Source organism: Sciurus vulgaris, assembly GCF_902686455.1.
Source record: "Sciurus vulgaris genome assembly, chromosome: 15".
NCBI classification, from domain to species: Eukaryota; Metazoa; Chordata; class Mammalia; order Rodentia; family Sciuridae; genus Sciurus; species Sciurus vulgaris.
The window spans coordinates 68457842-68477525 of record NC_136476.1 but is presented as its reverse complement, the minus strand read 5'-3'; the positions used below and the strand labels follow the sequence as shown (position 1 = coordinate 68477525).

The 19684-nt window shown below is 39.6% G+C and overlaps 1 protein-coding gene across 3 annotated transcripts; it reads right to left on the bottom strand.

Moving 5' to 3' along the window:
• Positions 1 to 1226: 1226 nt before the first annotated feature.
• ZNF483 (zinc finger protein 483) lies at positions 1227 to 19461 on the bottom strand. 3 transcript variants are annotated; one of them, XM_079113615.1, is made up of 6 exons: positions 19377 to 19461; positions 16987 to 17550; positions 14731 to 14819; positions 12351 to 12477; positions 11837 to 11947; positions 1227 to 8179 (listed from the first exon to the last, which is right to left on the bottom strand). In XM_079113615.1, the coding sequence occupies exons 2-6, from the start codon at positions 17396 to 17398 to the stop codon at positions 6621 to 6623; spliced, it is 2298 nt and encodes a 765-aa protein (XP_078969741.1). In that variant the 5' UTR covers positions 17399 to 17550; positions 19377 to 19461; the 3' UTR covers positions 1227 to 6620. The 3 variants fall into 3 exon arrangements, with proteins under 3 accessions (XP_078969741.1, XP_078969743.1, XP_078969742.1); XM_079113617.1 differs by having other exon boundaries at positions 11852 to 11947; XM_079113616.1 differs by lacking the exon at positions 19377 to 19461 and adding an exon at positions 19177 to 19353.
• Positions 19462 to 19684: the final 223 nt, after the last annotated feature.

Below are 19684 nucleotides of genomic sequence, written 5' to 3'. Positions count from 1 at the left end.
CCAGATCTGCAGAAATGAGATATGAGGCTAAAAACACATTAAGGGGAAGCCTCTATGACAAGAAAGGAACCCCCAATTTCCACCCTGTCACACAGCTTGCTTCTGTCTACTCCAGAGTAACAGTAGCCAGGCTTATATGCCCTGATTCATTAGAAGACATTTCTCTGGACAAAAATATACATCCTGCTGGAGAAATTACATTAAGAAAAATTAACAGCCACTGACGTTAAGGGTACCACCACAAAACCTACGTGAAACTCAAAAGCTTCTAATTCAGACTCTGGACTCTGAGTCGGAAACACTGATCTCATCAGACTTTGGATTGTCTCCTTGAGGAAAGTATGTACTGCATGCGGGAAGAATGAACAGAAGTGATGAACAAGAGAATGGGGTAGAAATAATCCATGTGCCACATGAAGACTATTTCCTGGCCTTCCTTGGAATTCGGCTAGGGCCATGTGACTGATTTCTGGCCAACAGAAGAGAATATAAGTGATTTCTAAGCCAGGTGTTCCCAAACTTTCTTGGTTATAGCATCCTCAGTACTATAATCATTTTTTCCATAGTGCCCCTAGGCTAAAAGAAATACCTCCAATTCCAATTGCTAGTTAGTTCCAACAACACAGTAGCAGTAGTTGATGTCTCTTCCAGTAGGAGATGTGCTATCACTAAACATTAAAATATCCTGAGAAGCGCCTGAGAGTTCTCTGCAGTGCCCTTGGAACCCAGTTGTGACCCACAGATCTCTTTTTAGGCCAGTGCTTAAATACACTGTACCATGCAGCAGTTCTCCCCTTCCTTGCCTCTGGGACCTTGGAGGTCACATGTCCCAGATGGCATGGCTACAAAATGTTGGTAAGCAGCAAAATGTTATAAGTCTGCCTGGAAAAATAAACTTTTTTGTGTTAAGCTTCTGTGATTTGTTGGCTTGTCTGTAACTAGCACTGCTTTCTCTAATTCTATACAGTTTGATATGGTGGTCTCTTGAGATATTAAAAACTAAAAATGCAAATAGTGGCACATATCAAAAGTTTTAAAACAGCAGGAGGCTGAGGCAGGAGGATTGTAAGTTCAAAGTCAGCCTCAGCAACTTGGCAAGGACCTAAGCAACTTAGTCAGGTCCTGTCTCAAAAAATAAGAAGGGTTGGGAATGTAGCTCAGTGGTAAGTGCCTCTAGGTTCAATCCCCAGCACCAAAACAAAATTAAAAACAGAAGCACAGTGAAATATTTTGTCATTAAACACAACTTTATTGTCTTGACAAAACTACAATTCACTTTAACCATTGCATCGCATAGGATACTGGTCTTCTAACACTGGTACAGAACGTGCATTGTTTTTAGTGTTACATACAAACATATCACCAATCTAGTCAGTATCAACAGATTGATTCAGTTCAGATGACTTTTTTCTATGCACAGATGGAATATTATGATGGGTTTACTTGGATATTGTATGCAGGTAGCACAAGTTAGAATATACCTATGCGGACAGCACAAGTTACAGTGTTTTGCATGTAAATCATAATCATTAAATTGAGACATTTGCTATTATAATTATTTTCTAGGCAAAAAATATAGAAAATATTTGAATTTTAAACAAAGGTATATTACTGAGGCAAAATTCAGTGCAGATACAGAAGCTAGTACCATAACCAGTAAAAAAGGGACTAGGAGAATATAGTGCACATTCAAAGATAAATGCTGATTGCAATTTACAGCAGAACAAAATGAAAAGGCTGTTGACTTCAAGTGTTGAAAATAATATAGTAGGCAACACTTAAGACGATATTTAAGATTTGCTAATTTTTAACAAATTAGTCAAAAAAGATTCACAAAATTAGTCATATGAAATGAGAATTAAATTTCTAAAAAACAAAAACAATTTTAAGAAATTTTAACAGACTGTAAACATGGCCAGCTATTAAAGAAGTTTAATTCTTGCATGACCACACACAAAAAAGAACTTTACATGGTGAGATACAAAGAATCAGGCTGGAGGTGTAGCTCAGTGGTAGAGCGCTTGTCTAGCATGCGCAAGGCCCTACATTTAATCCCCAGCACTGCCACAAAAAAGAAGAAATTATTTTATGTATGCCAATCATTTAGAAAATTTTAAGATCTCTTAAAAACACAAAAAACTTGAAATTTTCAATTGTACCATTAAACAATTTCACTCATAGAATATATATACATGAGCAAATTAATTTTGCTTATAGAAGATATAGACATATGTTTCTAATAATATCAAAGATCAATTGATTCAAAATTTGAAAATTTTTCAAGTATTTAGTTTTAGAGGAATTGTATGATGTTAAGACATGGCTCTAGGAAAACTTTGGGTATATTCTGTTTTCAAAGAACATCCAATTTACAAAAAAATATCAATTCATTGCCTAAAATCTCAAATTCATGACAGATATCTTTGACAAATTTCCATCTGTCAAGGAATTTCAACAAGAGATTAATTTGTGTTGTGAAGATGAAATTCTAGCTATGCTAAGTCAAAGACCAGATATATTAGAATTCAAAAGCAAAACAACCTCTCGTTGTTTTGTTCCAGTGTACAATTCATATTGAAGATATTCTTGTTCAGTTTTCTGAAGCAGATTCTAAGATAAGAGGCATGGATACAGACACTAAAATTCTTCAAGACATGTGCAAATGCTATAGAGTACTCACTGCTAGTTATGGAATCAATGAAACACAAGACAGACAATACACATAATGATCTTGTGTTCTTTACCGATGTTGTCTGGATGACTTACAAAAGAATTTTATAAAGATTACCTGTACTAGAAAATCAAATTCAACATTTCCTTAAAACAAAAGGAATGTTTGCCAAACATTATGCAAAGTGAAATAAGGCAGATACAAAAGAATCGATGTTGTATGCGCTCATTTTTGTGAAATGTCTAAAATTCAGATATGTAGAGAAATTAGAATAGTGGTCACAATAAGCATGGAGGGGAAATGGTGAGTTATTCTTTAATGAGTACAGAATTTCAGTTCAGAATGATGGAAAAGTTCTGGAGATAAATGGTGATGATTATACAAACGTGAATGTAATTAAAGCTACTGAATTATACAACCCCAAAAGGACCCAAACAGCTAATTTTACATTATGTATATTTTATTACATTAAAGAAGAATTTTAAAATACATAAAATAAGAGTGAATTCAAGGGCTGGGGATGTGGCTCAGTGGTAGAGTGTCCAGCACACATGAGGCCCTGGGTTCAATCCCCAGCACCGCAAAAAAAAAAAGAAAAAGAAAGAAAGAAAAAAAAAGTGAATTTATATAGAAATCTTGTCTTGTCCTGTGACCTAAAAGAAATTTCTTCAAAAGAAACTCATTACAAGGAAATATTTTTAAAAGCAAGAGCTTCATTATAAAATAAAATTTGTCACAGGGCTAACTTTAATACTCATCAATGTAAATAAGAATAAAAATTCTAAATAAAGCTTAATAAAATCAATTCTATAAGGAGTGAGCAGTTTAAAAACTTCTCTTGATCTGACTCATTCCAATAATGAAAATTAAGTACATGGTGATGGGCCAGACTGAAAGTCATTCAGGCAATTATATGTACTTAGTTACTGATAAATATTGTGCAGTAGGGTCTGTGGTTTCCCTCAGCAGCTGCCCAGTATTTAGAAAGTTGTATTGGACAAAGAACTTGTATCCAGGTAAAGGATCTGTTGTAACTCAATTAACAACAATTCAATTTTAAATAGAATGGATTTGAGTAGGCATTTTACCAAAGATTTATATGAATGGCTAAAGAGTACATGAAAGATGAATCAACATTGTCAGTCATCAGGCAAATGCAAATTAAAACCACAAAGAAATACCACTTGAACCACCAGGGTGGCTACTATAAAAAAGAAGCAAAACAAACAAAAACGAGACAGTAACAATTCAGGTAAGAATATAAAGAAAAAGGAACCTCTATACACTGCTAGTCAAAATGTAAAACAAAATAGTCACTTTGAAAAACAATTTAGCAGTTTCCTTAAAAATTAAGCAAACATTTACTGTATGACCTAGCAACTCCACTCATAGACATCTACTTAAGAAAAATGAAAGCAAATATCTACACGGACTTGCAGACTAATGTTCAAAGCAACGTTATTTATAAGAGTACAAAACTGGAAAAACATTCTTTAAGTGGTTAATGGACAAAGTATCCATAAGATGAAATATGTTTAACATAAGAATGAAAGTATAGACATGCTGACACAGACAAACTTAAATACATGATAATGAAAAAAGTCAGACACAAAAGACCACTTATGACTCCATTCATATAAAATGCTCAGAAAAGGCAACTCCACAGACAGAAGGCAGATCAACTAGGACTGCCTGGGAGTAGGGGCAGGAAAGGGAGAGGAACTGTAATGGGGTGTAAGGGATCTGATTAAGGTGATGTTTCTAAAAAACAGATTATGGTAATGGCTTCACACTCAGTAAATTTACTAAAACTATATGTGTAAAGTTTTATTTCGTTTTCTTTTGTTTTTTAAACCACATGTAATTTATACCTCAAAAAGTTGAAAAATAAAGTTTGTGCTCTAGATTCCCAACTGACACCGAGATAAAACATCCTCTAATGCAAGTTAGGGAGTCTAACCAGAAACATCCTATAACAACTTTCTTTAAGAATTACATGTTTGTTTAATTCTTTCCATAAATTATATCTTATGAGGGAAAAAAAAAAAACTTACATCAATGTGGATGATTCTTAGGTCACATTCCTTTCATGGCTAGAACACATCTGGCCAGTCCATTCAGCAGTAACTATGCAGATCCAGCTGTCACACGGCAGAACCTATACTGCAGGCTGTGAGGGTGCGGGATGAAGGGGGCACCAGAAGAAACCGCGAACCCTATATCCAGAGGTAGCATTTCAAACCTAAACACATTACATTACAGCAAACTTTCCTGAGTCTCAGATCAGCATTAAGATCTCTTTATTTCCGTAAATGTGGAGTTTTCTCGTTCAGTTCTCTTTTTACTGTAGCCGCTTCAAATTCCAACGTTAGGAACTCAATTGTGTACCACTGTTGAGTTAGTGGGGCTCCTCTGCAACCCAGTGACCTGATACCCAAATCTAACTCACTCAGGATCGTTAGTTCCTTTTTCAGTTAGAAATTATTATTCAGATTCCTTAATGAAATTTTTAAAGAATATCCACCAATACCCGTATAGTCCCTTCCTTTAAGGTCTAATCTCACAACAGAAAATATAACAATAATTCTTATCAACTCTACATTCTTTTCCTAAATTTTACTAGCTGTCAACATGGTTGCTTTAGATTTTAGGATATGTATTTTCCAGAGGGTAAGGGATCAAAATATCAAATTCCTACAGAGGGAAAGTCAGGTTATATACACGAGAGAACATGGCAAATAACAGTAGGTTTCCTATCTAAAGGTGGCAGCTGTTACTCAGAACCAGCTGAGTGCTCCCCAGAAATAAGGGCCCGGTGTGATCCACTCTTATAATTTTTTAAGACAGACTACTGGTTTTTCTTATTCAACGTGGAATTCCCTAATTTTAAAATAGCGATAAACACACACACACACACACACACACACACACACACACACACACACACAGACTACCATCATGTACACCAAAAACACGTCTAAGGGCCCAATCTGACCCAATCTAACTGCTTGTAACCTTTGCTACACAGAATGCTTACACTGTAATTGCAGTAGGCTGTGCTTGCTACAAAGTTTTTTAAAAAAATAATTCTATTTTGCAAAAGAAAATCCATCCAAAATAGCTGTTTTCAGCTTGTGTTTCTTTTCCATCACCCTCAATCTATTTTCCTAGGATTTGTGGCTAAATTGGCTCAGGTGCGAGTTCTTATATTCTCAACTCCTTCAGCCAATAACCAAAAGAAAAAAGGTTGGGGTGCATTGTGTGATTAGAACATTCCCTGAAGGCAAACTTATTTGAGCTTCCCTGATCTGTTCCTATTTATCACATTCTAGGGATTCCTGCATCAAGTATTCAAAAAGTATATCACATTATCGTACGTCCAGTATCCTGCAACTGAGTAGTTTTCTACTAGACAAATGAGAAAATTATAAGGATGAAAAAAATGTTTAAATTATTCCCATAGCATTAGAGAATATCATAGATACAAAGTGAAACTTAGAAATCAATAATCCCATCCCTTCATTCCACAGGCAAAGAAACAAAGAAGCATCAGAAGGGTCAAATGATTAGTGCAAAGTTATATGGTGAGCTGTTGGCAAATGGGGACAGAACCCAAGTTATCTGAGTCCAAAGTTCTCTTTCCATGATGCTACGTGGCAGTGGAAGAACAAAAGAAAGAGAAATACACTAAAGAAAAGAACTTTTCAAACTTAAGCTTGGCTTTTTAGAAGCATTTCACATCACATGTCTTCTTCTCTTTCCACATAACTTTACCAACCAGCAATTGAAAAGAGGGATGAATGAAGGTGCACATTCTTTATAGCTGCAAACCCATTCACGTTGCAGCTACTCATAAATGTTATGGTAGTTGAAATCCAGGTGTAGATAAGGGGATGTTATAAGGGGACATTTTGGACTGAATCTCCCCTGCCTTACTATATTCCCAGAATTACTCTGCAGAGTGAAACAACCGATGTCTGATAAGGCCAGAATTACTTTTAAATATCTTATCGCATTTGTTGCATTCATATTCTCTACTGCCGGTATGAATTTTTACGTGCTCTACGAGGATTGAGCTCCGACTAAAGGTTGCGCCACAAAAGTCACATTCATAGGGTTTCTCTCCAGTGTGAATTCGGTGGTGTTCATTAAGAGATGAACTCTGACTGAAGGATTTCCCACAGTCTTTACATTTGTAAGGTTTCACACCAGTATGAATTCTCTGATGACGACTAAGGAGGGAATGGGTAGGAAAGGCTTTCTCACACTGGTTACATTTGTAGGGTTTCTCTCCTGAGTGAAGTCTTTGATGATAAATGACAGATGTAAAATGGCTAAAAGTCATTCCGCAATCATTACACAAATACGGTTTTTCTCCAGTGTGAATTCTCTGATGTCGAGTAAGGCAAGAATTCTGTCTAAAGGCTTTTCCACATTCGTCACATTTGTAGGGTTTCTCTCCAGTGTGAATTCTCTGATGTTTGGAAAGGGAAGAGCTATGACTGAAGGACTTCCCACAATCATTACATTTATAGGGTTTTTCTCCAGTATGAATTCGCTGATGTTGAACAAGAGAAGAACTGTCACTGAAGGGTCTCCCACAGTCTTTACATATATAGGGTTTTTCTCCAGTATGAATTCGCTGATGTTTGATGAGGTGAGCACTCAGGGTGAAACCTTTTCCACAATCATCACATTTGTAGGGCTTTTCCCTATTGTGAGTTCTGCGACGTGATTTGACCGATGAACTATCACTGAAAGCTTTTTCACATTCATTACACATGTGGGGTTTCTCTCCAGTGTGGACTCTATGAGGTTTGGTGAGTGAGGCATGATAGCTGAAGGTTTTTCCACACTTACTACATTTATGAGTTTTTCCTCCAGTCTCAGGTCCCTCGTTTTTATTTACGGTTGTATCTTGACATAAATCCTTCCGACATTTTTCACACGTTGAGTTTTCTCTCTCAGAATGGGATGAGCTTTGGGTAAAGGCCACCCCACATTTACTGCATTTCTGGGACTTACCTCCCAAATGCATTTTCTGATGTTTGTGATGTTCACTAAGAGATGAAGAACGACTCAGGCTCTTCCCACCTTCTCCGCATTTCCGTGACTTCTCTGAAGAATGTTCTTTACGGTTCAGAACAAGATCTGAGTGAAAACTGAAGGGTTTCTTGGATTCATTATACCGCCGAGACTTCTTCCTTAAGTATGCTCTCAGGTGTTTAATTAAGTCAGAAGTTCGTTTGAAGTGCTTTGCACCAGGGCCCCTTTCTGAGTCAAATTCTTCACCCTTACTGCCTCGCCGATGACCTTTCTTGTGTGTTCCTTTTGAATGTCGTTTGCCGTGACCCTCATCAGGTCTTCCATAACGCTTCCTTAATTCTGCTGTCAAATCATAACCATCATCCTTGAAGCATTTTTCTACTACTTCTTCTAAAGTTGATCCTTCCATAAGAACATCATACTTTCGAACAGATGACTCCGATTCACCCCTAGGCTCACTCTCTAAAACAGATCACAAATAGAATATTTTCTGTTTGCAATACAGGAAGCTACTGTATTTGGAATAAAAATAGGAACACAGACAGTAATGACAAGGCATCTGGCTTGGATAATTCTCAAATAGAGTCATAAAACAGGAAGGAGAAAGGCAATTTACCAAAGCAAGCTGAAAATAAAGGTTAGGACAACTATGGAGGAAGATGAAAAGTCAGTGTGTTATGCACAGAGATGCAAATTCTTACCCACATTTGGAATTTCTCTAACAGGCTTACACCTATCCTTCCTACATCCAAACTTCTCTCTTTTTGAATAATAAGAACATAAATATTTATTGCCTAATACCAAGTACCACGTGCCACACTGAACACTTTAGTTGCATTATTTCAATTAATCTTCACAACAACCCAATGAAGCAGGCCCTACTCATATCCCTGGTTCATGAGTGTGACAAATGGGTATGTAAAACATACGCAGCTTGTTGAAGGTCACATGTATTATAAGTGGTAAAGTCAAAAATTTCAGTCTGACACCAAGGCCCTAACCATAGACTCCTCAAGACAGACACATAGCACTAATTTTATAGAAAATGTTAATCATATCACAGATAAGCAGTACCATGTATGCTAGACTCTCGAAGGTTGGCCTCATCAACCTTAAGGACGCTCTAATCAGACATCTTTCAACCCTATTCGTTTAGTCTTAAAACTTCCTACTACCTGGAAGTCAGGCATGGTGGTGCACACCTGCAATCCCAGCAGCTAGAGGGCTGAGGCAGGAGGACTACTAGTTCAAGCCAAGCCTTGGCAACTTGATGAGACCCTGTCTCAAAATAATAAATAAAAAAAGGGCTGGAAATGTAGCTCAGTGGTAGAATGCTCCCAGATTCAACTCTCAGTAAAATAAAATATGTGGTCTAGGAGATAGAACAGTATGAGATGGAGTACTGTTTTTCTTCTTTAAAACAAATGGAAGTATTGATACATGATTCTTTTTTTTTTTTTGATTCATTGTTATTTTTTCCTTCCCCCCACCCTTCCCACCCCTCTTTTCCCTCTATACAGTTCTTCCTTCCTCGATTCTTGCCCCCCCCACCCCCCATTATGTGTCATCATCCACTTATCAGCAAGATCAATCATCCTTTGGTTTTTTGAGATTGGCTTATCTCACTTAGCATGATATTCTCCAATTTCATCCATTTGCCTGCAAATGCCATAATTTTATCATTCTTTATAGCTCAGTAATATTCCATTGTATATATATACCACAGTTTCTTTATCCATTCATCAATTGAAGGACATCTAGGTTGGTTCCACAGTCTGGCTATTGTGAATTGGGCAGCTATGAACATTGATGTGGCTGTTTCTCTGTAGTATGCTGATTTTAAGTCCTTTGGGTATAGGCCAAGGAGTGGGATAGCTGGATCAAATGGTAGGTCCATTCCAAGTTTTCTAAGGAATCTCCACACTGCTTTCCAGAGTGGCTGCACGAATTTGCAGCCCCACCAGCAGTGTATGAGTGTACCTTTTTCCCCACATCCTCTCTAACACCATTGTTGCTTGTATTCTTGATAATCGTCATTCTAATTGGGGTGAGATGGAATCTTAGGGTAGTTTTGAATTGCATTTCTCTTATTACTAAAGATGTTGAACATTTTTTCATATATCTGTTGATTGCATGTAGATCTTCTGTGAAGCGTCTGTTTATATCCTTAGCCCATTTGTTGATTGGGTTATTTGTATTCTTCGTGTAGAGTTTTTTGAGTTCTTTATATATTCTGGAAATTAGTGCTCTATCTGAAGTATGAGTGGTAAAGATATTCTCCCACTCTGTAGGCTCTCTCTTCGCATTGCTGATAGTTTCCTTTGCTGAGAGAAAGCTATTTAGTTTGAATCTGTCCAAGTTATTGATTCTTGCTTTTACTTCTTGTGCTATGGGAGTCTTGTTAAGGAAGTCTGATTCTAAGCCAACAAGTTGAAGATTTGGACCTACTTTTTCTTCTATAAGATGCAGGGTCTCTAGTCTGATTTCAAGGTCTTTTTTTTTCTTTTTTTTTTTTTCTTTTTTTTTGCAGTGCTGGGGATTAGAACCCAGGGCCTTGTGCTTGTGAGGTAAGCACTCTACCAACTGGGCTATATCCCCAACCCCTTTTTTCTATTTTTAAAATGCAAATTTAGTAAATTTTTGGAAGAGCTAGGAAAAGATAAAGGGAAAAAAAGCTAACCCCTTAAACATAACCAGAGGTAACATGTTTTCTAAATATTAAAAAATCTACATGTAGCTATATATTTGACGTGTATGTGTATATGTACATTTTTTCCCCTTTAACATGCTGTCTAATGGATGAATTCCTATGTCTCCTTCAAGATTTACTTCAAATGCTAAACAAGTCCTTGCTCCTTTACACTGATGCTCCCTGACTTAAAAATGGGGTTACATCCCATTATAAGCTGAAAATATCATTAAGGTGAAAAGGTACTTAATACACCCAACCTATTGAACACCACAGCTCAGCAACACACACTGAAACGTCAGTTGTTTCCCTGCATGACTGTTTGGCTGATGGAAAGTTACGGCTTACTGCCACTGCCCAGTGTTGCAAGAGTACCAGGCCTCATATTGCTAGTCAGGGAAAAGAGAAATTTAGAATTCAAAGTAGGGTTTCTACTGAGTGTGTACCATTTCTGCACAATCGTAAAGTCAAAAAGTACCAGGCATGGTGGCGTATGCCTGTAAGTGACTCAGGATCACAAGCATAAGGCTAGCCTCAGCAACTTAGTGAGGCCCTAAGAAACTTAGTGAGACCCTGTCTCACAATAAAAAATAAAAAGGGCCGGGGATGTAGCTCAATGGTTAAGCATCCCTGCCTTCAATCCCTGATAGGAAAAAAAACAAAAAAACAAAAAACAAGTCAAAGTCATAAGACAAGCCACTGTAAGGTCCAGGATGATCTCCATTCCCACAGCTTCTTGTATGTGCCCTCATTATAGCATTTATCACATTACTAACACTTTTTTTTGGCAGTGCTGGGGATAAAACCCAAGGCCTTGAGCATGCTAGGCAAGCGTTCCATCAATAAGCTATACCCCACACCACATCTTTTCAGGATTATGAAGATATGTCTCTCAGATCTCTTCCTGTGGGGAGACTGCCTGATGGCCCCTACTGATGCTGGGATCCACCACTGTACTCACAGCAAGGCCCCCTGCATGGCAAGGCCACCTGCCTACAGGCTATTCCCCAACAGTGACTAAGGACAGAGATAGCTAGATCCATTTCTGTGAGACATAAGATTTCCCTTTGGCCCTCCCTAAACTTTCTCAGAACTTCTTTTCAGTTCAAGATTCTTCCTCCCCAACCTTCCCCGCCTCATTCACAGAGGTTCAACGTGCATCATGCTCTAACGGCTCTCTGGCTTCTTCCAGCTCCCTTTCCATTTGTGTTCACTGGAATTTCCCAACATAAATCTCTTGCATGGCAAATCATTCTTGGCATCTGTATCTCAAAGGACCCAAACTAACAGTTTCTCCCACTAAAAAGAACATTCCAGGAAGGCAAGAGCTCTCTTCCACATCTTTACGTTTTAGTATATAGGCTGCCCAGCATTTCAAAGGCTCTTCCTAACTGACTTGGTGAGCAACTGCATTCAAGGTTTTTACCTACCTTTCACCAACTCACCAGGTCTGGAGTCTTTTGAGATTTCTTTTTCCAGCAGCCTTGGCAATTCAATCCACTTTAGCTGGGAAATCAAATCTAACTGGGAAATTGAAGAGCCTGCTCACAGAGAAAAGAATAGAAAATGACCTTATGGATAGAACAAAGACATCCCAACATTCATTCTCAAACCTCTGGTTCTTTTGTCTAGAAAGATAAAAGATGCTATAAAATACAGACATCAATATTAGAAATCAGGGAGAAAAATGGGGGAAGGAAGTACACTTATAGCAAAATGGTGCTCCCCATTTCCAATTCAATGAAGCGAAGACCTTCTTTTGGAGATAATTTTGCATAAAAGTATAATATTGTAATCCATTTTTAGGATTAGTCATATTAATCCCTGACTGCTCAGTCACAACAAAATTAACATATTTTACATAAGTATAGTATTTATTTTTCTGTAGCAGGGGACAAAAGACACCTAGCTTAGAATGCCAAATCATAAAGAGAATGTGTTTACCCAGAAACTCTAGGTTCCGTAAGTTTTCCAGTAGCACATCCTTATATAGCTCCTTCTGAAAGGGCTCCAGCTTCTTCCATTCTCCTCTGGAAAAGTTCACAGTCACATCCTTGAATGTTATGGTTTCCTAGAACACCAAAGATAGTCATTTTGCACTGTATTATTCCCAGCCAGACTCTAAGGATTCCGAGAAGTAGTTAGCATATAAAGAAATGGCTTTGGCAGTATTCAAGTTTTATGTGGATTAGCTATTATATGATTAATACGAGTGACAGTATTGCATAACCCCTGCCTCTCCCATCCTGTTGTTAAATGCTGTATGAGAATTCTCTAGAATGTCTAAGATTGGTCAGGTTAATTTTAACATTGATTCCTAGGAATAAAAGGAAAATTATGAGTAAAAGGTATAATTTACATTTCCAAACCCCAAATATGCAGAATTAATGTAAGCTAACTATAGGTAGTAATTAAATACATAATAACAGTACTAGCAATTGCATGTCAAATTTTAACTTCCAGTTATATGCAGTAACTGTTTTCTATATCCTCTTACAGAATCTGTATTCAATAACACACTCACACCTATAATTGTTCCACATTTATAAACAAGTGTACTGACTCACTAAATTTATTTTCTATAGCAACCTTTGCATGACACTTTGAGACGCAGTATAACAGAGTGCCTATTATCACTTGTGTCAGCTTCCTGCTGATGTAATACCACGTAACCAATTACCATGACTTTGAACAACAGAAATGTGTTCACAGTGCTAGAGCCAGAAATCAGAGTTCACAGTGTTCACAGGACTGCACTCTCTTGAGAGGCTCTGGGGGAGAGCTTGTTCCTTATCTCTTCTAGTTTTTGGTGGATGCCAGCATTCCTTGGCTTGTGGCTCTGTCAGTTGAAACCACCTCCCTCTTTATATCATCATCTCCTAGTATATTTAATCTCCCTCAGACTCTCTCTATTAGGACACTTACAATGGCATTTAGGGCCTGCTCATATAATCCAGGATTAACTCATTTTAAAATCTTTAATTTAATCACACCTACAAAGATCTTCCTCCAAAGGAAGCAACAGTCACAAGTTCCAGGAATTGGAAAACAGACATACTTTTTGAAGTTATCACTGATCTACTACAGCACTGTTAATTCATTCTTGTGAATGAGAATCCCCCCGCCCCCGCCTCCACTCCCTCCCGCCCACCGCTGGGTGTGGTGGTGTGACCTGAGAGACAGGCATGAAGATCTTAAGTTCAAAGCCAGCGTCAGCAACTCTGCAAGGTCCTAAGCAACTTGGAAAGGCTGTCTCAAAATAAAAAAAGAACTAGGGATGTGGCTTAGAGGTTAAGCCCCTCTGGGTAATACCCAGTACCAGAAAAATAAAATATAAAGGGATTTTTCCCCCTAACTGGTGATTATTGCTTTATAGGAAACTTACTGATTTGTAACCAGCTACTTTCCCAGATATTACGAGTTTCAGTACTTTTTCAGTTGTCTATTTGGGGTTTTGAAAATAGATAATGTCTGAGAATACACATTTGCCTCTTTAATACCAGTGCTTGCTGCCTTGGCCAGAATATTCAGAAAACACTGGTTAATAGCAGTGATTTCTTTTCTTTCTGGTAATGGGGACTGAATCTAGAACCTTGTGCATGCTGAGCAACATCCCCACCCCCGATCTCCACCTTTTTTTCTTTTAATTTTGAGGCAAGGGTCTCCCTAAGTTGCTGAAGTTGGTCTCGAACTTGCAATTCTCCTGCCTTAAGATTCCTGAGTTGCCTGGCTTTACTCTTTTTTTTTTTTTTTTTTTTTTTTTCAGTTGCAGATGGACACAATACCTTTATTTTGAATTTATTTATCTTTATGTGGTGTTGAGGATACAACCCAGGGCCCCACACATGCTAGGTAAGTGCTCTACCACTGAGCAACAATCCCAGACCTGGCTTTACTTTTTGAGACAGCATCTTGCTAAGTTGTCAAGCAAGGCTAACCTTGAATCCATGATACTCTTGCCTCAGCTTCATGAGTAGCTGGGATTACAGGAGTGCACCAGTAGTGATTCCTTACCTTTTATTGATATTGTGAAGATTGCTTTCTACTTTTCAACATTACTCAGCTGGAGATCCTCTTGAGCATATAAAGGAAATACAATACTATTTCCACCTGACTCATTTCTACAGGATTAACTGTTGAATGTTAGTAAATGTTTTTGTTTAGAGTCACAATCTGTGAACTCAAATAAATAGCATGTGAAAAGTGAATTTTAAGTTCCTTGTCTGAATTTTTTTTTAATCTGAATTATTTTTGTATATTTATACCACTTAAGAGTCCAGTTAGGTATTCACTTAAGAATGAAAACCAGTGAAAGGAAACTTACACATGACTCAGTATTTGAAAGAACTGCAACCATTTTATCTTCTCCTGAGTTTTCCTCTTGGCAAAGAGCAGAATCTTGAGTAACTGGATCTAGGAAGGGGGAAAAACATCTGGTCTTTCTAGTGGATTCTTCAGACTAAACATTCTTATATGTTCCCAAGGGTTGGGGGGGGGGGGGAGGTCCATTTCTCCTACTATACAACACAGAACTCTTCTGTGACCCCAGAGGTGTGTGTATGGGGAGAAGGGTTCCCCACACTAACCACGCAGTTCTGCTGTGCACAGTCCAGTGGACATCAGCTCAGTGTCCTTTAATTCAATTCAATCTGACACTATCTACCTGGAGATAGCACCAGATTCCACAGGTTGAAGACTCAGTCCCATGACACTGTCCCCCACTTCAGATGCCAGTCTTAGCCTCTGGTACTTCTGACCAATAACAATAATTCAGAGTTCCCACAACCCCCTGCTTGTTAGAATAGCTCACAGAACATAGGGTAATCCCAATTACCACTTAGGATATTACAAAGGATATAAATGAACACCCAGATAGAAGAGATGCTTCGGGTCAAGCACTAAGAGGCTCGTGGCCTCTGAGAGCAGCTAAGGCCTGGACATTCCCAAATTTCCATGCCCTCTTCAGGTGTATTACCCCCAGGAATGTCCACATGTTCAGCTTGCTGAAGGCCGAGAATCCAGGCCCCTAGGGGTTTTCAGGAGGCTACATCATACAGGCATCACTGATCAAATCACCAGTTGCTGGTGACTGGCTCAACCTTCAGCTCTTCTCCAGGGGTGGAGGATGAGGCCCCGAGTTCCAACCCTCCCCTCCCCCCACCCCCTCCAGGGCAGGTTGGTAATGGTTACTTAGGGACTTTGCAAAAATCACTTCATTGACAAACTCAGGTGTGACTAAAAGGTGCTTGTTATAAATAACAAAAAGACTGCATTTTACCTGGAGAGCTCTGCAGTTGTTCCCGAATAGGGAACAAGTTTCAGGAACCCAGGAACAAAGGACAAATATTTTAACAAAAGATACTTACTGTGCCAGTCACTTAGGAAATGACAAGGTTATAGGAATGTGAGCCAGGGACTGTGGATGAAAACTCATAAATATATTTCATAATATTACAAGGTTTCAATTCTCTCTAAAAAAAGGAATGAATGTTTTCGCACTCTTGAAACAAGTTTAAACAAGTTATTTACCAAATAGTTAGAGACAGGCTCTTATAGTACCTTATAAGAACCCCAGCTTTTTCCCCTACCTTATCAAAACATCCTTTCAATTCTTAATTCCACAAAAACTGATTTCCTTTGTTCCACAAACCCTCAGCTTCAAAATATTTAATTTGCACAATAATGAATCTCTGAATAGTTTTAAACTGAAAGATGTATTAAGGTAAAGGGCATTTTCCTTTTTTTCTATTACTGTTTACTTCATAATCCAAGCACAACGTGCATGGCACAAGTTATGTCCCAAAGCTGTTTATTGAGTGAAGGCAGCAAACTGGTCTCAAGAACGGATTCCACCTGTGGAATCCCCAGCAGATTCCTACAGACTGAAAAGAGGAAACTGAACTCACAGGAACCAAGTGTATTAAACTGCCTTCAGGTGTCAACAGTATTTTTTCACATTTGATGTATTTTTTCAAATCATACCCTTCTCTTCTTGTGAAAAGATTTTTTTCAGCAGCTTTACCGATTAGACAACCAGAAAAAAAAAATTAAGAATTAGAATTACGTAATCAAAAAAAAAAAAGAGGTAGTTGTAATTTAAGGAAATTGTTCTTCCTTATGAAATGCCAGCAATCAATTCTTTGTTTCAGGGGCCTCCACAAAGCGGCCCTAATTTTGGAGAAGCACCGTGCTACAGTGACAGACAGGTAGAATTTATCCTACCATGAGTTCTGAGATACTTAAGGAAATAGTGTTTACCACCATAGACTTAATTGTCATGCAGCTAACTGGTGTGTCCAAAATGTGGGTTTCCTGACTTCTGATTTGTCTGTTACTGCAATACAGTATATTTGCGAAATTAGGGCCCCTAAGGGAAGGTCTCGGCACAAAGAACTGATGTCCCACATTCTGTAAGGTATAAAGAGTTCCTGATGTTAAGCCCTCACCTTTGATTACATGGTTCTAATTCTTAATTTTTTGTCTTAACACTTCTCCTTAGCAGTAAATTGCCTCCTTTGAGGAGTTTATTTTCATACCTTGAGGAAATTCCCCACTTCCTCCCTCCATCTATAAATCTCACCTTCCTTTTCTTCAAGAATCTCATCTTCCTTTTCTCCAAGTGTTTGGGTCAAATCTTCTATCAGGGTCACCATCTCCTCACTACTCCCAGGACGTTGTGACTTTACCCAAATCCTGATCTCCCCAGGCAAAATGGCAAAGAACTGCTCAAATACTAATAGCTCTAAAATCTGTTCCTTTGTGTGAATGTCAGGTCTCAGCCACTGAAGGCAGAGCTCCCAGAGTTGATTCAGGGCTTTCCTTGGTCCAGCCTCTTCTGAGTAACAAAACCACCTGAACTTCTGTCTGAAAGACTCTAGGTCAGCCCTGTCTCCTTTTGAGATAACTTCTTGTTCCTCAGGAGTTTCTGCTCCTGGGACTTTGTCGTGTTCACTTGAGGCCAGAATCACAGGGTCTGGGGAGATGGCTGTCATCTTGTTCAGGGGCACTACAGTTTGCACTGTGAATCACAAGCAGGAATCCAGTCCCCTTTGGACTATTTAAGTATCAGCACAGTCCACCAGCAGGCACTGTACACAGCAAAATATCAAGGACTCCAGGGATCCAGTTGATAGTCTTGCAGAAACTGCCAAGAAGAAACATAAGACATGAAAAAAATGAATTGTTGTTAATCCTGAAAACATTAGTTTGGTTCAAAGACATATAAAGGTCATATACACACCCTGAGAGGTCTAGAATAGCCATGCCCAACTATTCTATTAAAAGGACAATTTTCTTTATCGGTCAAAAGCTGAGGATTTACTTAAGGATAATTAAAGATACCCTCCAACTTCAGACTTTTTTTTTAAATGTTTTATTAGTTGTTGATGAATCTTTATTTATTTGTATGTGGTGCTGAGAATCGAACCCAGTGCCTCACACACGCTAGGCAAATGCTAGCACTGAGCCACAATCTGAGCCCCAACTTCAGACTTCTTAATATTCCTCATGAACAAAATTTATCAGAGAAGGCCCACTGTGCCAAGGGGATGATGTCACAAACCTAACTACTCCTGCCCTCTCCCAGTGAGCAGAGACCCGTTTCCCACCAGTTGCCTAACTCAGAAGGCTGATCTCATATTTGACTACCAAATCTCTCTTCCTCTTTACTTTTTACATCCACTAATAAACAAGTCCTGGTAACTTTATTTGCTAAGACCCTTTCCATTCAATTGCACTGAAACTGCCTAAGAACAGGCTTTTTCAGTCTAGTCTCACACCATAGCCAAGGGATTTCTTCTAATACACAGAAGTTGATCCTGTCACTCCCGTTTATACTCCCTCGCTGGCCAGCTGTCTCAGATAAAGTTCAATGCAGAGGGTGCACACAACCACCTAGAAACATGCCTGGCTGACCTCATCTCTCCAGCTCTAGCTACCAGATTGACAATGCAGCCATAAAGAAATAGTCCCCCATTCCCAGTCTATGCTTTACTATCCTAGGCACCTCGGTTATTCCCTCTCCTTGGAGTTCTTCCTCCTTCAAGTCTCCTACCAAACTTTAATTCTTTCTTTTAAAAACTGACTCCTTTCAACTGTCACCTGTTGTGTGAAATTCTCTTTGATCCCAAAATGCACACAGCCTGCTGTGTTGCATGCATTCATTCATTCATTCTACAAATGACTGAGCATCCACAATGAGCTGGGAATAGGCATTGTAGAGACAGGCATGAATAGGTCAGGCGGGGGATCCCACTCTCCCGAGGGTTCAGGAAATAAACAACACAACCTAAGGATGAACCACTGTGAGGTAAGGGAGAGGATGTGCGTCTCCTCCTGCAATTACCATACCATTAACAATTTCGCGCACTCAATTCCGTACTCATCTCTGGGCACAGAACGCAGCACGCATAATGTCATTTATTCCTTTGCCAAATACCAGGCGCCCACCTATCTACCACCGGCGCCGTGCTGGCCACCTGGGACTCCGCTGTGACTAAGACGCTCGACTTCGTCTCCCTGGAGGTTACAATAGAGCTGGGCGAAAATGTGACGCAGGCAGAGATTCTCAGCCAGGGAGGAGAAAGGAAGAGGCTATTTTGTCCTAAAAGGGTTATTTGGCAATGCCTGGACACATTTTTGGTTATCCGGACCCACAACTGTTATCTAGGGGATAAAGCCAGGGGTGCTGGCAAAACGGGGACACGGACACACGGGGGGACACACACACACACACACCACACACACCAGGGAATTATCCCGCCCAAAATACCAACAGCGCCGAAGTTTCGAACCCCTGGGCGCAGGGAGGGATGGAGGGAAGCGGACGGCTCTGTCCCGCAGGAGCAGCAGCGGCAGCCGCAGGGCACAGCCAGGTCCGCCGGCTGCTCTCAGCCCCTCTCTGTCCCCAGGTGCGCGCTCGGCCGGTGCCTTGCCGCAGCTCCCAAACTAGGGATCCAGGACCACCAGTACCTGCACCAGCATCCGCAGCCAGCTCCAGCACCACCGCAATGAGCTTCCAGAAGCTTGTCCCGCAGCGGCTGCGCGCGCAAGCCCGCGGAAGCCACTGCGCCTGCGCAGCGGCTCTGAACTACGATTCCCGGAGTGCGTTTGTACCACTTTCCAAAAGTCCTGTGTTTTCCATAGGCTCCCACCTGGCCTGTTGCGCATGGATAGTGGGAAGCGGCTGGGGGGCTTAGCTGCAGAATTATTGCTGCGCCAGAGGCTTGGAGGCCTAGAACCCTCTCAGGTTTTTCAAGTCTATGCGGCTCTGTCTCCTT